The sequence below is a fragment of the Rhinolophus sinicus genome, chromosome 2 (assembly GCF_057876585.1).
Source record: "Rhinolophus sinicus isolate RSI-liver-muscle chromosome 2, RSI-T2T, whole genome shotgun sequence".
In the NCBI taxonomy this organism is placed as follows: domain Eukaryota; kingdom Metazoa; phylum Chordata; class Mammalia; order Chiroptera; family Rhinolophidae; genus Rhinolophus; species Rhinolophus sinicus.
This window is the reverse complement of record NC_142502.1, coordinates 161,023,126-161,041,964: the sequence shown is the minus strand read 5'-3', so window position 1 is coordinate 161,041,964 and position 18,839 is coordinate 161,023,126. Positions and strand designations below refer to the sequence as shown.

General features: G+C 36.7%; 1 protein-coding gene across 3 annotated transcripts in view; it reads right to left on the bottom strand.

Moving 5' to 3' along the window:
- THADA (THADA armadillo repeat containing) overlaps nucleotides 1-18,839 on the bottom strand; it is a 294,124-nt gene that overhangs the window by 189,540 nt on the left and 85,745 nt on the right. For all 3 annotated transcript variants that reach the window (XM_088796191.1, XM_019748640.3, XM_088796192.1), the window contains exon 26: nucleotides 16,908-16,999. In XM_088796191.1, the coding sequence (XP_088652317.1) occupies nucleotides 16,908-16,999 (92 nt within the window). The remainder of the gene's footprint in view (nucleotides 1-16,907; nucleotides 17,000-18,839) is intronic.

Below are 18,839 nucleotides of genomic sequence, written 5' to 3'. Positions count from 1 at the left end.
TCAGTAACTAATGTATATTAAACTGGAGACTCCAAGAACAGCAGGATTCTCCCACTGCTCTGGAAGAAGGTGCTCCTTGAATTGTTGATGGGAGCAAGTCTAAAATTTGCCAGAAGGGGGTAAGAATAAAGTGGTCTGCATTTTATTAATATTATTTATGGGGCTTTTTTTCACTACTAACACATTCAATTATGTATGATCATTTACTTCAATATTACAATGCAGTATGCTTTATTTGAAAAATTCTCTCAAAAACTAACATCGGTTATATGCAGATAGGTGATCAGCACATCCTCAAAATTGACTTTTGCATGCGATGGTTTCCATCCTTGAGATGTAAAGTGGTGAGCGCCCACCACCGTCCCAGGGGAAAGTAACCAAAATGTCAGCCTATGTTTCTTCAATGTGAAGAGCAACTTCTATAATTGTAGCTTTAAGCAACTATACAGTAAAGAAATCTTAAAACCTTGTATTTAGCCAATCTATAATCTTATTCTTCCATAAAATGACTTTTTAAAAAGTAACAAAGACGAAGTAGAAAGAAAAGTTAGGAGGACAAGTTTTTTCTTCCTCTCTTTTGAATCAATCAGCCAATACTTTTAACACTGAAATGCTATAAAGTTGGCATTCCATAGCCAAACAAATGCTTATGAAGTGGACCGAAGTCTATGTGCATGTTTGTTTATATGTGTTTAATACCTTCAGGTCTGAGTTTTCCATGTAAACAAGTTTTGTTAAATGCCTCTTGAATTAAATTAAAAAGGTTATTTGTTAATCAAAACGTTTCACTCTTAGCAAAGGCTTGTCATCATATGAGCTAAATACCAAACACAGGAGCAAACCAAAAATCCCCAGAAAATTCATCCTTACTCATCAGTACATTTAATGCACTGCAATCATGCTTCCTCCAGCATTTCTACAAGGAACAATCTTTCAGAACACAGAATTCTTATAAATAAATAGGCAGACTTAGAACATGCCCTGGCCTCCTCCACTAGCCCCCACCCACCCACCCACCCCGCACAGGACTATATTTTCAAACTAGAATATTTGTTTTGACAGACTTCTGCTTGCTTAATTCTCTGGCAAAGAACTTCTGTGCACCCCAAGCCAGTAATGAACATTTTGCCAGAAATATGCAACTTTTGGCACAACAAGAATAGGAAAAAGAAAAAAAAAAAAAAACCTTGCCGGCAGAGACTTCCAGAACTGAAGATAAAAGCAGGCACGTTGAATGAACAGAATCCTTTCCCTTAACATATTATCATTTCCTCTTGCTTTCCCTGCTTCTCACTATCATGAGGAAAACCTTCATTTGGCAGTTACACATACCTTCTCTACACTATATAAGGCAATGGGAAATTATTCCCTAAATCTTGGTTTCTAATTAAAGAACTACTTATCCAAATGAAAAATGTAGGTTAGCTAATCCTACTCAAAGAGTAAATCTCCAAAACAATTTCTTAATAATAGTTTATCAGGAAAATTTAAATCCATTGAACTTGTTTAATCCAGTGGAATACTCCTCTTTCATTATTTCTCCAGTTACATTTAAAGACCTAACACTCAAAAACTTAACAATGCAAAATGACTCCACCTTCCCCCACTGAGCTCAGAAGGGTTGGGCGGGATATCACACAGCTCTCCTCAGAGAGCTTAGGGTGTGGGCAAAGTGCCTCTTTCTACAACTACCCAGATTCTTGGGAGAAGGAGTAGCCTACAAAGTAGATTTCTTGCCTGGGTGGAGTCAGGCACTATCCAAAAAAACAAAACAGAATACTCATGGACCTTGAAAGGGGAAGAGACAAGCATATCTCAAAGAATATCAGATTGTTGAAATATTGAATCTCTGTTAAGAGATCCTCTTCCTCCAGGTCACTCAAATGGTGCTGCCCCCAGGAGTCTATCATCTATACACAGATGACTCTTCCATCCAGGCCAGAACGCACTCCTACGCTCCAGACCCAGTATACTGAACTGCTTAATGAGTATGTTCCATTGGATGTCCATTAGGCACCTCAAAACATAGATATAAAACCGAACTTGGCAACCCCAATCTCTTTGTCCTAAATCTTCCCCTCTATAAATGGCACCATCAGCCCCAGAAACTGTCCCAAGTCAAAAATCTGCCATAATCTGTCTTTCCTCTTCCTTGTTTTCCCCATTTTTCTTCAAGTCCTGTCTTGCCTACTGTCTAAATATTTCTAATCAATATCCCCCTTCCATCCTCCTTGGCCATCCCATTTCTGACCTGAACTCACTTCTCACCACCTATTCCATCCAGTTTTCCATAATTAAAACATAATTCTTCATATGATACTTCATAAAAAAGGATTCCATGATTCAGTATTTTAAATGAGTAACTAGAGAGTCACAGTACGTATCAGCATATTAAAGACTTCAAGAAATCCTGGATTGAAGAAATATGTTCACACCAACCTTTCACCACCATCATCTGTCCTCCTGGCTCCCTTTTCCCCGACTGTTTAATTCACTTGGCTAATTTCTACTCATCCTTCAAGCTCAGGCCTTGACTTTTACAGGAAGCTTCCTCTGACAATAAGTACTCATCCCTACTCTGTGCTTCTAGATCTCTCCTTGCATGCAGAACGTTTAATGCTAACGTGTGGTGTGGAGTACGTCTCCTCTGCTTGACTGTGATTCTCTTGAAGGCAAAGACTTTGACTTATCTTCCAACGCCCAGTCCACTCACTACCTGGCACACAGCAGCGGGTTAATAAACCCTGCTGACTAAATGAATGCTAGCTAGCATTAGCTAGATGTACTGTTACTCTGTGTCAATCACTCTTGTAATCTCCTTGTATGTTTTAACTCAATCAGTCCCAAAACCCTACGAGGTAAATGCCAGTATTTTCCCCACTTGATATGAGGCAACTGAGGCAGAAAGAATGAATCCATTTTATTAGTCTCCCAACAGGATCTTATTTTCTTATCTCCAGCAGGGTAAACATGACTGATTTTGCTCTACTTCTTAGATAAGAGGATGTGACTGCAAATCTCTTTGACAGGACTTTGTTACTTTTAGAAATACTGTACATTATAGAAAAAATCTTTAGTGTAATGGGAAAACAACTGGATTAAGAGTCATATCTGAATTTGAATACCAGTTCATATTAAAAATAAGACATGTAACAAATTAATAATCTAAATTCCAAGTGTGTTCTTTAGAATGAAGACAATACTACTCATTAAGTATTCCTATTAGGATTACATGAGGTAAGTATATGAAAGTCCTTTGCAGCCTTCATATTATAAAGTTGGGTATACTGATGTCACTCTCACAAACAAAACAATGGAATGACGTCTGACTCCCCACATAGCAAATATTTAGAATTGATCATTGTATAGTTCTATTTTTATTTCCCTTGTCAAAATCAACGGAAAAGTTTTCAAATCTACATAGATTTCTACTGAAAGTTTAAAAACTTTCTACTAATATTCAACCAATCAAACTACATCTGTTTTGAGGCTCACAGTGTAAACTGGGAAATAAAAAAAATCACTGAGTATTAATAAAAAAGATGGACAAAAGTCTTAAAAATTTCAACAAAACTACGACCAGTAAAACTGACTAAATTATCTATACTGTAGAGACTATCTACATACTCCTGTCACTAATGGAATCTTATATAATGTAGCCAGTGCTCTCAGCCTTACAAACTATGAACAGCTCAGTAGATAAATCTCAATAAGCCTCCACATCAAACAGACTGGAAGAAATCAAAAGACCGCTGAGCTAAGCCAGACCAGGCTGATATTTTGGTTTACTGGTTAACTGTTATGCTTGGAAAGGCATAAAGCTTAATTGCGAGGCTTGAGGTGTATGTCAAAAATGCCTGACTTAAGTAGAAATTCTGATCATAGCATCTGTCACTAGTTAAAATACATGGAGACCTTTATCCAGGATATTTTTTGTTGTTTATATTTTCAATAAATGAAAATAACCTAGTCACATGGTGACTAAATATGAATCATTGTTTCAGCTTTTTGAGACAGTTTGGAAATCCCAGGTGTAAATTAGGGAATAACACTGCTCTTAATCCAAGTCATGCGAAAGTTAAAAAGGGGGAAATCTGGTTTAGTTTATGACTTCTTGTGGTATTAACCAAAGGTTTCTCACAAATACTAATGAATACAACAATTTGAAACACTATATGGAAAAGTGAAATCCAGTGGTGTTACTTGGATATTTTTACCATTTTCTACTGAATAACTAACTCCATTTGGCTGAACAAGCAACAAAACTAAACATTTCTTAAAGGCCCTAGGAGAAAATAATTTATCCTTGTAAAATCCAGTACAGATTTTAGTAAAAAAATGAAAAAGGAGATCTTCGTTACTGCTTTGCCCTCATTTTCACTGCTACCAAAGCTACTGGACTATACTCATCTAATCAATATTTACACAGCGCTTTAGGACATGCAACAAACTTAAAACCCAATCCTTCCCCTTGAGAATTTGGAATTCATTTGAGATTACATAACGAATTCACAAGAAGCAATACCAACAAAAGAAAGAGATAGTACATATCATCTAGGGTACACCAGGAAGAGTCCTAAAGAAAGGGAAAACAATGAGTGCTGGGTGACCAGTTTATTCATTCAATTGATTTAAAAACAATTCTCACTAAGTGAGAGCTTCCCATATACCAAGTATCAATACAGCAAGCCCTTTATAAGCATTATCACATTTACTCCTCACAACTCTAGAGGCAGATCCTATTGTCATCCCCCATTTATGATGCTGCTGCGAGAAAGAAAATGAGGCTGAAGAGACTAAATAACTTGCCCAAAGTCAGAGCCAAAAGTTAAATCTGGATCTGCTTAACCGAATACGCATTTTCCTTTTATCCCCTATACAAGGCACTGGGGTGAAAAGGGGGAATCAGAACTAGGCCCTCTTTCAAGGAAGCTACAGACAGGTCAGGGAAGACTTCCTGAGGAGAAAAGATTCAGGCTGAACCTCAAAGAACTGGAAAAATCAGCATACTGTAAGTAGAAGAAAAGGGACAGGCATTTTAGCAGAAAAAGCATAAACAAAAGCAACAAAATGGAAATCATAACATATTCAAAAGAACAGTAGGGAGATTGGCTTGATTCGAGTATATGTATTTGTTGGTAGTTCATAGGAGCATAATAAATATTTGTGGGTTTGAATAATAGGAGACAAGGTGAAAAGGGCGGGTCCCAAATTATATAGGGCCTTGAAAACTAAGCTGAAGAAAATACAATTAACCACCAAAAATAACATGGGCAAATGTTCAACCTCACTAGTAATAAAGGCAATATAAATTGAAACAACATGGCAATGTTCCCCTTCATATTCCCGTAAACTTGTATTAAAAAATAATACCCATTACTAGGAAGATTATACATGCTGGTTAATTTGTAAACCGGTATCTCTTTATTTAAAAGAAGTCTGGCTACCAGTTTCATTGAATGTTTATATTCTTTAACCCCCCAGTATTTCCATTTATCATTTATCCTAAAGAAATAATCCAAAAACATGGGCAAACCTAAAATATATGAGGATATTCCCTGTGCCACTTTTTATAATGTGGAAAATTAAATGGAATGGAATGTATATGCTCCATGGTAGGCAGTTGATGAAAACAAAAAGAAAAAGGTTTAACAAAAAGGTAAAAGGCCAATTAAAGGGGATGGACGGCAAAGAGAGCTAATGAAAATTCCTGAGTAGGAAGGTGACAGGGAGAAAGCGTTTCTCAGGAAGGTCGATTTATCAAGAAATCTCACAATACATAAACAGAATCTGAAGACTAATTATACCCCCTTACCAAGAAATTACACGGAGGAGAATCTATCTGCAAGAAATAATCCTACATATTGAAATACTGTGTAAATAAAGATACCACACCATTATTAATAATATATTTAAAAAACTAGAAAACTAAATATTTAATAGTAAGAGAATTACTAAGTAGACTATGATTTGACCATTATAAGGAAGGTTACTTTAAAATGCTAGAGTAGTATTACAAAACCCTGAAGAATAATTAAATTTCAATTTAATGGGGCGTGGGTGGGGGGGAGGGTGGCAGGAGCAGGAAGAGATTTCTAGAGAAAGAAACCTCCACAGAAAATGCTATGAATCCCACAGAATTCAATTTTCATGGGTGAGCCAACCAGTTAGGCAGTGCATGGCAGCAGTTTTGAAGCCAGTCAGAGCTGAAAACAGGGAGGATAATGAAAGCAAGCATTTAAGAATACAATGAGGGGCCGGCCTGGTGGCTCAGGCGGTTGGAGCTCCATGCTCCTAACTCCGAAGGCTGCCGGTTCGATTCCCACATGGGCCAGTGGGCTCTCAACCACAAGGATGACAGTTCAATTCCTCGAGTCCCACAAGGGATGGTGGGCAGCGCCCCCCACAACTAAAGATTGAACACAGCACCTTGAGCTGAGCTGCCGCTGAGCTCCCAGATGGCTCAGTTGGTTGGAGCTCGTCCTCCCAACCACAAGGTTGCCGGTTCGATTCCCACAAGGGATGGTGGGCTGCGTCCCCTGCAACTAGCAACAGCAACTGGACCTGGAGTTGAGCTGCGCGCCCTCCACAACTAAGATTGAAAGGACAACAACTTGACTTGGAAAAAAGTCCTGGAAGTACACACTGTTCCCCAATAAAGTCCCGTTCCCTTTTCCCAATTAAAAAAAAAAAAAAAAAAAAGAATGCAATGACCGTCTGTGGAAAGGCCACAACTTATAAATGGTCATATGGCAACTGAAATACCTTTTTCCAAAGGCATAAATATTATAAATAGTGGCACTGCAGGGAGTCCACAGACATCTATTTACCTCCTCATTGAAACATTATACTTTTATAATGATAAAAAAAATTCAAACCTACGCATGTTAGTGTAGTATTTGTAACTATTCAAAACAAGAGAACATCACCGAAAGAGAAATTTGCTTTTATTTTCCTAAAATGTTGAAGTTTAAGGAAAAGTTGGCTTAATTAAAGGAGACAGATAATGATTTGTGGCTTGTTTCTGAGGAAAACTGGGCATTTACCACCTATATAGGCCAATGACACTGGTTTTTTCAGTACAGAGAATTTCATTCCCAAACACAGGCTGGGGTGAGGGGGCATACTGCTCTATTGTTTATCATGATTTGAGTCATTTATTGTCATAGAGATAGAACAAAAGGCAGCAAGGTAAAAGAAATGGTCAGGTGAGATTTTCCTGCCTAAACGGCAGAAGCACTGGGATGGGAAGGAGAAGGGGTTGAAAGAGAATGTGTGTTTGAAGAGTGTGAGAAAGAGCTCAGTGAGAGGTGCAATTATGCAGTGGCATGGAAGTGAGGAAATGGGAGTGAGGGCATGCAGAACCCCCGGGAGAGGAAAGGAGTTAGCAGAGTAGTAACGGCATTCTGTCCTGCATTATAGTTGAGTGCAAGACTTCTTTCTCCTCCTTGACTGTTTTTCTAATACTATCTAGACCACATTTTATAAATGTCTGTGCTCCCTCAGTGCTCAGAGCCTCAAATCTAGTAAGCGTATTTGTTGAATGATGAAGAAAAAAATGTTGGATCACCTAAACAATGATAGAAAATGGAATCAGTGGACTAAGAGGGCTTTGATTTCAGGCGGTGGAAAGAGGGGATCAAGTGAATTAAGTGTACAATTTATACATATCTAAATCAGTTGTTCATAAATTGAGTGATAGAAATAAATAAAAGACCAAGATATATTATACTACCATGTTTCCCTGAAAATAAGACCTAGCTGGACCATCAGCTCTAATGCGTCTTTTGGAGCAAAAATTAATATAAGACACGGTCTTATTTTAATATAATATAAGACCTGGTATAATATAATATAATATAATATAATATAATATAATATAATATAATATAATATAATATAAATATAAGACCGGGTCTTATATTAATTTTTCCTCCAAAGGATGCATCAGAGCTGATGGTCCGGCTAGGTCTTATTTTTGGGAAAACACGGTAAGAGCAATAGATGGCTCTATAATTGTACTTATCAAGTAGAAAATTCTAGACCTCACAGATTTAGCAATTGGATCAGACTTACGGATCCTTGTCAAATGTAGCTAATCCAACCCGATATTCTGTCCAGCCCAGCTGGTTTGCCCTGACTAGGGAACCTCATGTTCCACTTCTATGGACGCAGTTTGTACAGAACAAAACGGAAACAGTTTGGAGAAGAGAAAAGAGAGAAACTTGGCAGATAAAGAGATTGCTCAAGACAAATGGCCTAAATTGAGTTCAGAGGCCAACAATGTCACATCAAAACACTATGCTCAATTTAAAAGGAATAGGAATTTGTCATTAATAAATCAAAATAATTAAGTACCAATTCCAATAAAATTAGACAGATCATTTGACTTCACACCATTTGGTCTTACAATAACAAAATCAATGTTACAATATATGTGTCAAATTTCAAAGTGAATCAGAGTTTATAATACAAAACAATGTTAGCATTCTGTTAGCATGTTAGAGATTAGCTATAACTAGGGAGACATTTCATGTTGCAAAGTAGCATTTTCTGACATAGAAATCAGAATCTCTATTTTAATGCTCTACAGAACTTTTTTCATGAGTAAAGACAAATTATTTGGGAGGTAAGGGACAGCAAGAGTATGCTGCTTAATTTGTTAGCAAGACATATAGTCCAAAGGTACAACTCAGCCATACTAGGATCCTAAAGCCGTACCTATTATATTTCCAAGTTGGTTAGTTGGTTACTATGCCATTACCCTCTCCCTATCTGCCTTCCCTACACACACACACACACACACACACACACACACACACACACACACACAATCACTGTCTAATGGGTTTGGTATTGACCTTGCTGACCAGTTCATCAACCTTGTTGTAGGACTTATGCCCCCCCATATCAATGACCAAGGCTTTGGGAAAGTGGACGTTATTTTCTTCTGACAAAATGGTAGAAGATTCAAATACAGACTATAAAGTTTATTCTCCCAAAGAGGCACTTTGAATATCCTAATATTTTTAAATGTCTAAAATAACAAAATTTTCATTGATTCATATTTGACTACCTATGATATGCTTAGGATACTATTTTAAATTTTTATCTGACAACTTGGGTAATTTATAGTATATTTAACTGCAAGTAAAACAGCCTTTCTGTGGCTGCCAAGATATATCTGAAATGAGTATTTTCCCTTCTTACAGATGGTGCTGCTTCTAACGATCAGAAACATGCCTTTCATTTGCCTTAATCAGTATCCCCCAAGCTATGTCTGACGGAACAGAAGATGTTAATAGATGTTCTTTAAAAAGAGAGTTTCCCATGGTCAAATAATTTGGGGAAATCCTGCATGTTATTACACCTATAACACTCCTGAAGATTCACAAAGTACGTTATAGCATATTAAAAGTTTTGAGAAGTTCTGTCGTAAAGAAACTTTTTAAAATCCAGTATTTCCAAAACTTCCTTGACTCCAGAATTTGATTTTCACTAAGTAGCTTTTAATATCTTGGTGAAACTAGTAATCCTTAAACATAAATCATATTTCCCTCTAATATAGCCATTAATCAATTTAGAATCAACAAAAAGAATAAATGCTGAAATAATCTCACCAAGCTGGAACCATGCTATAAGAATCTAAAGAGAGTACAATGTATTCATAAGTAATTCTCTTCCAGGATCTTGCATCACATTCTCCAATCTCACCAGCCAAGAAAACAGAATGCAATCACTTCTCAAATAATTCTTAAAACAGTGAATTTATCCTGGAATACACCAATATAAAAAATGTATAAACTATTCCTAATGTCATGTACAATCCAGACTACCCTCCTTGGTAAGTCTGTTTTACGCACTGATGCAACCTCAGAACCTAATACAGTGCTTACACAGAGTAGGTGATCAATGGATCCTTGTTCTAGGAATTAATGACTGACTACCGAATGACTGACTGGATGAATGTTTTCATAATGTCCTCTCTGTTCTAGTCTGTCTTATCTTTTAACTTTCTCAAACACACACAATGTATGTTCCAACATCTGTATCTTTGTTCGTGCTATATAACCTCGTATCAATACACTGCTCTCTACCTATCCAAATGCTGCCCATCCTTTCAAGTCCAGATTAAACCCTGACTCCTGCCTGGAGCCTGACCTCACTGTCTTCTGACCCTTTACCCCTTCCCCTAGCAGTACTAGAGCGTTTGAGACTCATTTTTCCTAACTAGTTCACATATTGGTCTTATCTCTCAATAAGTGATAAACTCCTTGAAATCCAAGACCATGTCATAAATTACTTTTGTATATATTAGAGTGCCAAGGTACATAATAAGTATTCAATGAAAAAAAATCTCTTATTGATTATATTTTATAAAAAAGTTGTGTGTGTAACAAGAATAGTTGGAAATTCCTGGAATTTCTATACTATACATAACTAAAATCAATAGTTATAAGGACCACGTTCTGAATAAAGAAGAAATACTATCCCAGTTCTAAAGAAACTATTCCCTCTGGCTTTAACCTCTTTGACACCATTTTCTCATTTGGAAAATAGCTCTGTGGTGTTTCTCTACAGGTACTGAAGGAGCAACATATACTGCTTGTAAACCCCCTGATAAATGAAGACTTTATCTCATAGTCCTGGAAGCAATCCTGACGTCTTAAATTATGTAATCCGGGTATTACATTATATTAGTCTGGTTCATATAAAATGTAAGCTACAAAAATACCAAAGCTAAGAAAAAAAAAATTTTACTCATGCTTTTACTAAGATGCAGAAAGAGGATGCATGCATTGCCAAAATTCCATAGAACATGCTCAAACTAAAGCAACAATGCCTTAGTTATTAAAGAAGGCAATGGCCTGGAGCAGTACTTAAGAACAAAGATTACTTGGTCCAGGCCGAGAGTCAATATTTAAGAACACAATGACTAATTCCCACTTCAAGTTCATGAACATATATTTTTTTAAGAGCTTCTTTTTGGTTAAAATTTTTATTTGTGGTTTTCCTACCTGTGATCCATGAACCTAAGAATGAACACAAACTTGAAACATGAAACTCTCCAGTAGGCCAAAGTGTCAGTATAGACTTCATTCTGCTTTTAAGAACTTCTCAACAAGGGTTACACAAGACGTGTCACCTTACTTTTCAGTCTCCAAAAATTCTCATTTATCTCCTCTGCCTAAAGAACTAGATTGGATGTTCTATTAACAACCATAGAAAATGCATGAATGACACCTCCGGACCATATCGAAACAATGGGGTGCTTATCTTAATTTCAAATTATTTGAATCCAAATTGGTATCATTGTTGCTAATAGAAACTCCATTTATAAATAATTGGCTAATTAAAAAAAATGTTCTAGTTGAGTTTACTGTAAGCTGAGAGTAACCATTAACTTTATTTCCAGCACTAGCTGTGTGACCTTAAACAACTCACTCAACTTTTCTGCATGTCAATTTTCACATCTGCAAAATGAGAATGCGACTAGACAGCTTCTTAGGTCCCCTCAAACACAAAAACTAATAATAATAGTTATTATCATTTTTTTAAAGATATGAATAAAAAATACAAGCACAGACTCAGAAAAACATTAGGTTAGCCCTACATAGGCAAGGATTATTGCAAAACGCCAAATGCACTCTCCATAGCACCAAACTATCACCAAATGTAAGAACTGGACAGAGGTAAATGTCTTACCGGCCACACTAATATCCTACTGGGGTAATTTCATTCATCCTCTACTTGCCAACCAAAAAACTAAGATTTCTACCTTCCTGGCTTTATAGTATATCAGAAACCTGGTCACCTGCTTCTCCCACACCTTTGTTTGCATGAAAACAGTGTAAAGCTCATGGAGGAAGAGAACATTCCTAGGACAAAAGGCATACAGTGTCTTCTTCCACCATCCACCAGGAAGAGTCTTAAAGTCACTTCAAAACAAACTTCTCCATTGGCCCCCCTCCCACATTTCCTCTTAAAATCAACCTGCCACATGGGAGATGTGAGATGCTTGGTCCACACTGAGACTTTGGGGGAAGGGGCTCATTTCCCACTTTGACAATGTCTAATGAAATCTAAAGCCAGACTCTCAAACAGTGACCCAGAGCTCATGAGGGGTTATGTGTGCTGATGTGCAAATCGCAGGTGCTCTGCAGATGGAACCGGATTTGTGTTCTAGTTCAACCACTTTCTGGCTGTATCACCGCGTGCAAATTAACAGTCTCACTAACCTTAGTTTACTCCTCTGTGAAATCAGGATGACTCTCCACTTCACAGTGCTGAAGGCTAAATTAGACACCTATAAAGTATCTGGTACGCGCCAAGCACACAAACAGGCACTGAAGATATGCTACCCGCTTCACAATTTCTCCCTTCCTTCTACACAAGTGGAACAGAAACTCCTGCACAGCAGATAACTGCCATAGACCTCATTAGACTGTCAGCTTCCCTAGGGCCGAGAGCATGTCTGACTCATCTTTGAATCCCAGTGCTTGTTACATGGAGACAATCAGAGTCCTTTAGGTCTGAGGATGTTAAGATTATCCCGGCCACAGTCAAAGAAAATTCTGATTTTCAGTTTGGCCAAATAGGCGCTTTGCTACAAACTACTACGTAGTTCAAAGCAAAAAGCTACTCTGAACTCTAATAATTACATTCTTTAAAATATAAAAACCCAATTGCCCTACAGCGCTCAATTTTAGCTTTGAGAATCCAATTCTTTCCTAAACAATGGCGTGGGTAACCACAGAAACTTGTGGAATCTCTTTTCCTAGAAAACATGAACAGGAGAGAAGCCAGTCTGTCTGGAAATTACTTCAAACTCTGTCTATAAGCAAGGGGTTAGACTCGATTAGACGCCCCTCAGAGGACCCTTCCAGACCTTCACCACTAAGATGTTAAGAGAAATAACTACAATAATTATCTGCCATTTACACCCAGGAAAATAAAATAAATACAATTCAACATCTCCTAAATTGTCATTAGACATGATTTTACTTGGACCTAGTGATGCTTTTACAAACATTTTCTTCTTAAATTGCACTAAACTATCCTCAGCTCTGAATTTGAATATGAACTCTCCCTAACAAGACAGCTAGAGATTGTACTTAACAACATAGAAACAAGATTATTATTCTTTTGTTCTTCTTCTTTAACCTACCTATTTCCAAATATCCCAATTTGGAAACACTACTTGTTCCCAAATACTCCACTTAAATCTCCTGTTAATGAATTTCTAATGCATCCATTACTCACATATATTGTGCAGCTATTATATGTTGCCTTCTATTTGCATGTTTCACAAATAACAATTTTTGTTGCCCTAGCTGAAATGTAAGCTCCTTGAGGAAGGTCCAAGTTTTATATTTCTCATGTACTCCTTTATCGTGTCAATATTGAATTCATGACAAATGCTTACAAATCCATACTGGGTGATTGATTTAAAAGGAAGAGAGAAGCAAGAGCTATGGAACATTGTGCACTGAGCACCTGTATGAAGCTTTGGCAAAGTCTAAAATAAAGCTTTATATTGCTATATATTGATATGTCATTAACCGAGGATGAGAATAGTTAAAGTTTAATACACACAGGGGCCAAAGGGAAAGACTTAGAGTTAAAGATCACATTGGTTTAGCTCCTGCCCTGTACAGAATGAGGAACTATCAAAGGAAGCCCCCTCACATCGCAGGTAGAGGATATTCTGGAAAGCCCAGCACACTCCCCAGAACACAGAGCTGTGTAAGTTCTGATTCTACATCAGGTCAGTTATTCATTCTGTCAGGCCAAGTCAGTCAGGTGGTAATAAATAGAAAGGAAAGGAGCTTTAGAAAATTAAAATGTAATAACAGTATTTAAAATAAACATGTGAAACTTATGTTTTCTCATTTTTCATAATCCAAAGAACACATTTAGAACAAGACCAATGAGCTCTAGAGTTCAATCACGAAGCGTGCACGCTACATACTTGTAAGTGGAGAGGTAGAACCCCTGCTCCTTTCTTTATATATAAAAAAGGGACTTCTTAACCCTGCTGGGAGGCAGGTGCTGTTCTGGGCACTGGGAATACATCAGTTTACCAAACTCACAAGTCCAGGAACAATCATGTAAAGCCTTAGCTTAGTATTTTACAGAAATAAGAGACATCAAGGATAGTCCAAATCTCTTATCTTAGAGGAAAAAAACCAAGGCCCAGAGAGGTTAACTGGTCTCAGTTGGTTATCGTGGCTATATGGCAACAAAGGCAGTAGTTGAAACAAGGATTCTTCTGTCTCCTCTAGTAACAAAATTTACGTATCCAATAAGCAGGTATTTCTGTATGCCTATTATATGCCAGATACTATGCTAGGTACCAGGTACGCAAAAATAGACAAGATACCGACCCTGTCCTCGAAAAGCAGTGTGACTGCAAGACAATGAAATGAGTACAATAACAGAAGTGGTAACACAGAGAAAAAGCAAATTATGTCTCTAATTGCACAGGACTTCCAATCTTTTAAAAGAAAATGAACTGTGAATGGTTTGTTTTATCCTCACCACAGCCCTATGAGTACAGAGCACAGATCTCATTTTTCCTGTTACATAGATGGAGAAATTGAAATACAAAGCGGATAAGGGAGTCTAGTAAGGTCATCTCTAGTGGCAACAAAATGCCTAGAAACCAAGTCTGTTTACTCCTAGACATTTTTGTTCCACTAGATAGGAAAGGCAGATGTTCTTTTTATGTCCAATTCCCTTCTGAGCAAGAGCACACATTTGCAAGACTGTGCGCAGAACAATCTGTGGCTGTGAAAAGTGGACTTCACTGTCTGTGAGGTCTCATCAGCTGGGTTTACCCGATGGTTCAGTAACCAACCAACAGGCCACCATGATTACTAGCGTTCTTGAAGTGTCCATTACATATACACTGAATAGCTGGAAAAGGTTCTGTCCTCAAGGAGTTAATACTGGAGGTAACAGGCATATAAACATTTCAACAAAATGTGATACAATGAAACAAATTACACCTAGAAGAACCATTACAAATAATAGCAAATTTAAGACACTAAAGGTTTTGCAGAGCAACTCTAGCAGGCGCTGCCAAGAAATATACTCTTTAAGGGTTAAACAGAGAACAGAAGCCTTGTATACATAACGATATATACCAATTTTAGATTGTTGAACTAAAGACTCTTACCAAAAATGTTAATCACATTAAAAAATTACTTCTTAATTCCTTAATTTCACTTTTAAACTTTACTCAAAACAATTATATGAATATTCCATTTCCTTCTTTCTAGGAAAGTCATATATTTGTAACATTTCCTATTGAAGAGTAATGAATTTTTAACAGAGGTTCCCATCAGCATGTCTTAGACAAAAAGATTAAAATAGTGTGGTTTCACTGTGCTATTCTTCTACCCTCCTTCAGAAGCAACCTAAATGAAATGAAATGAATCTGATAATTTCCTTTGTACATAGTAAAATTTATACATACAACCAGAAATCACTTACTTCATAAAAAGTAAACTGGAAAAAAAGCATTTCTTCATTTTCATGTTCTGTTTTACACATTTATTTCACTCATTTGATAACCTCATATCATATTTTATTTACACCACTATTTACATGACCAAACTGTTTTAAACTTTTTAGCGTTTGTAGAATTATTAGCAAAATAAACAAAGCTAAGAAGAAACAAATATGTGATTTTAAACTACTGACAGGAAGAATTTCTTTAGGAACCAGCTAAATAGTGAAAATTATAATCATCCTTTGAAAGGAATGTTATCATTATTTCAAAAATACAACTTGGTATTTCTCTGGTATTTCCTGAATATACTCAGGGAATTCATACTTATAGACAGCTGTCTTCCTTTGAAATATTTATTGAATTTTATAGGGTGATAAGTAGCAATTTAAATGACAATTCAAAACTACTGCTAGGTTTCATTAGAATTACCAACAGTGCATCATAATATTATTTCATGATATTTTCTAATTCCCAAACCTTAGTTCCATTACAAGAAAATATATTTTAAGAAACAAAAGCTTAAAACCTAAAGTTAAATTTGTGATAATAAACTTTTTTAGGTAGAAGAGGAATGAATAGAGCCCGATTTATCTCAAGATCATCAAGAGAAAGACCACTGGGCCAAATTGTGTCCTAAATGAAGAAATTAATTAAACATGCAGCGACAGTGACATCTAGTGTTAACAACTGCAAGAAACTAGACTACCATTAAATTTGCCTAAGTGCTAAGAAACTATCCAAAGCTTCTCTTTTTTAAAAACCAGCAAACAGAACTTGTGCACAGTATCTAAAAATTACCCATAATCAAAGTGTTTCAATAGGTTTCCTTCCAGACATGAAAAAACCTTAAGAGAAAAACATCTTAGACAGTAAACAACACTAAAGATCTAAAAGTGAAAAGCATTGTTTATTCTGTGTGGCCAACATGTGTCATTGCTCCCCTTGGTTGCAGAGTTTAATGCAAAAGTAACCTGGGATATGTTCTGATGACTGTATCATAAACATTTAAACTTCCAGCTATAAAAGCAAACATAATACACAAGTTAGTACTTGATGACACATCAAGAAAAAGCAATTTAGGACATTTCAGGAATACCTGAAGAAGGTGCAAAGAAAAAGAAAAACTTTCTTAGCTGTTGCACTGAGAAACAAGCTCTACAATACCGCCCTTGCTACCTTGCTATATTTTCATTGGTTTGAAAGGTCTTATTAAACAGTAGATATTTTTGCCCAAGGACTTAGAATTTGGCCTCATAGGTTAATTAACTATAGTGTTTTTATAGTTTTATGCTCTAGATGAATCTATAAAAACAAGCAAAATTCCAAAAGTTATTTTTGGCCAGGACACTTTTGTACAAAGTAAAGTTAGCATTAGATGGGGCTTACTTACGTATTTTTTTTGAAAAGTTCATCTTTTCCCCTTTGAACTCCAAATATTCTTGTGATCAAGGTACTGAAGAGAAGTGTGGATGAATTTCTCACCTAATATAAAAATAAACACACAATAAGGGTTAAGAAATATTCATGGCATGAACCAACCTTTACAATGTTCAAACTAGACATTCAAAATCATTACCCAACTGCCTAGTACGGGGCTAAAGAAAATATGGTTTGTGTTCATAAAATAAGACAATTTTCAAAAACTTTACAGTAATTGACTCAATGATTTCCTCTTAAACTGAACTCTACAAACCAACCACTTGCACACAATATACCTCTTTCCTATACTTATATTAACACCAATTGTTTTCATTATTTCTTTGTACTTGTATCATCAAATAACACGTCTTTAAAAAACAAACAATAAACTCATTTTTCCATATCCTTTGTGACGATGAATATCCCAGTAAAGATCTCAGCTCTTTCCATTTATTTCCTGTAATCATTTACCTATAAGAGAATATTTATAAGGCCTAACTAAAAGAATCCACATTATTAATATGGCCAAGATAACATTTAATATCCTAAATGTTTATTAATGCCACAATGCCAGTAACCTAATAAAGTAATTTTAACCCTAAAATTATCTGACACAACTGGTTAATAAAAATAAAAGATCATTAATAAACATAAATTTCTTCACAACGACAATAGCAGAGCGTATCTATTTCCAAACCAATGTCTACCATGATGCTTTGCTGTATCACGAAAGTGTCTTGAATGGCATATTGGGCTTCCTCAATTACCTTGCCAAATCAGTGTAGAGATGTACAGCTAGGTACTAACTTCCCTACAGGGTGTGAGGCACATACCAGCACCATGGAGAATATCCAGAAATAGAGGACACACACTTCCTGCCAACACAGAGCTTATATTCTAATTAGACAGGTGTCATAATCATATGGCAAATAAGCATCAATATAAGAAGTAATTAAAAAGTGACAATGTGAAATTTAGAAAATAGCTTCCTGAAACCATTGCAGTGAGGGTCACAAACTCAAATGCTCCCAAGGACCAGTAAGTGACAGGAGCAGCAGAGGACTGGGTCTAATGAAGTCATTCTTCAGTTTCAGTTGAGTTGTTGTCACGAGGGAATGGAAGCCCGGTATTGCCAGATTTTCTTCTTTTTCAAGAGAAGCCAGAAACCCCAATTTTTATGTGAAATCTCACTATTTTGAAATATTGGCAACAAATTAAAAAGAAAAAAAAGGACACTGTGGAGGCCAAATAAAGCACAGTTGTAGGCTACATCTGACCTCTCAGCCACCAGCTTGCAACTTCTCTTCTAGAAGCCCAACGCTGACTCAGTTCATGTATGGTAACTAGAAGTGGGCTATACATACATTGGCACAATTCGTACAAAAATTGCAATGAAACCCTAAAATTGGATGAATTTCCTTGTGTCCATTCAAAAGTCAACAAACATTAATGAAGCCCGGCCGAATATCCCCAAAGGGCACATCAGTCCGTCCTGTTACTGTATCAGCATCGCCTCTACCGTAGCTCAGGTCTTGATGATCTTACCTAGTCTACTGACTGAGTTCCCAAAGACTCCCAGGTTTAAGATGACTTGGTCATCTAGGACCCTGTCCACCTCAGGAATCACACAAAAACATAAAAGGAAAAGAAAAATAGAAACACAACCTGCATCTTGCCCTAAAGCAAACTTTCTGAGAAAGGCTGTCAGGTGCAGTCAAGTGAAAACAGGCGTGCCTGGAGATGAAAGAGGATGCCTGCTGAGGCACACCTTAATCAAAACTGCAAAGGACTGTCTTATAAAGTGCATGGGCACCCCCAGAAAGAAAACTCCTTGCTGGAATCAGGAGGCTGGAGGAAGGAGACATACAACGTCTTTTAGTAACATTAAGCTGGATCTGTGGGT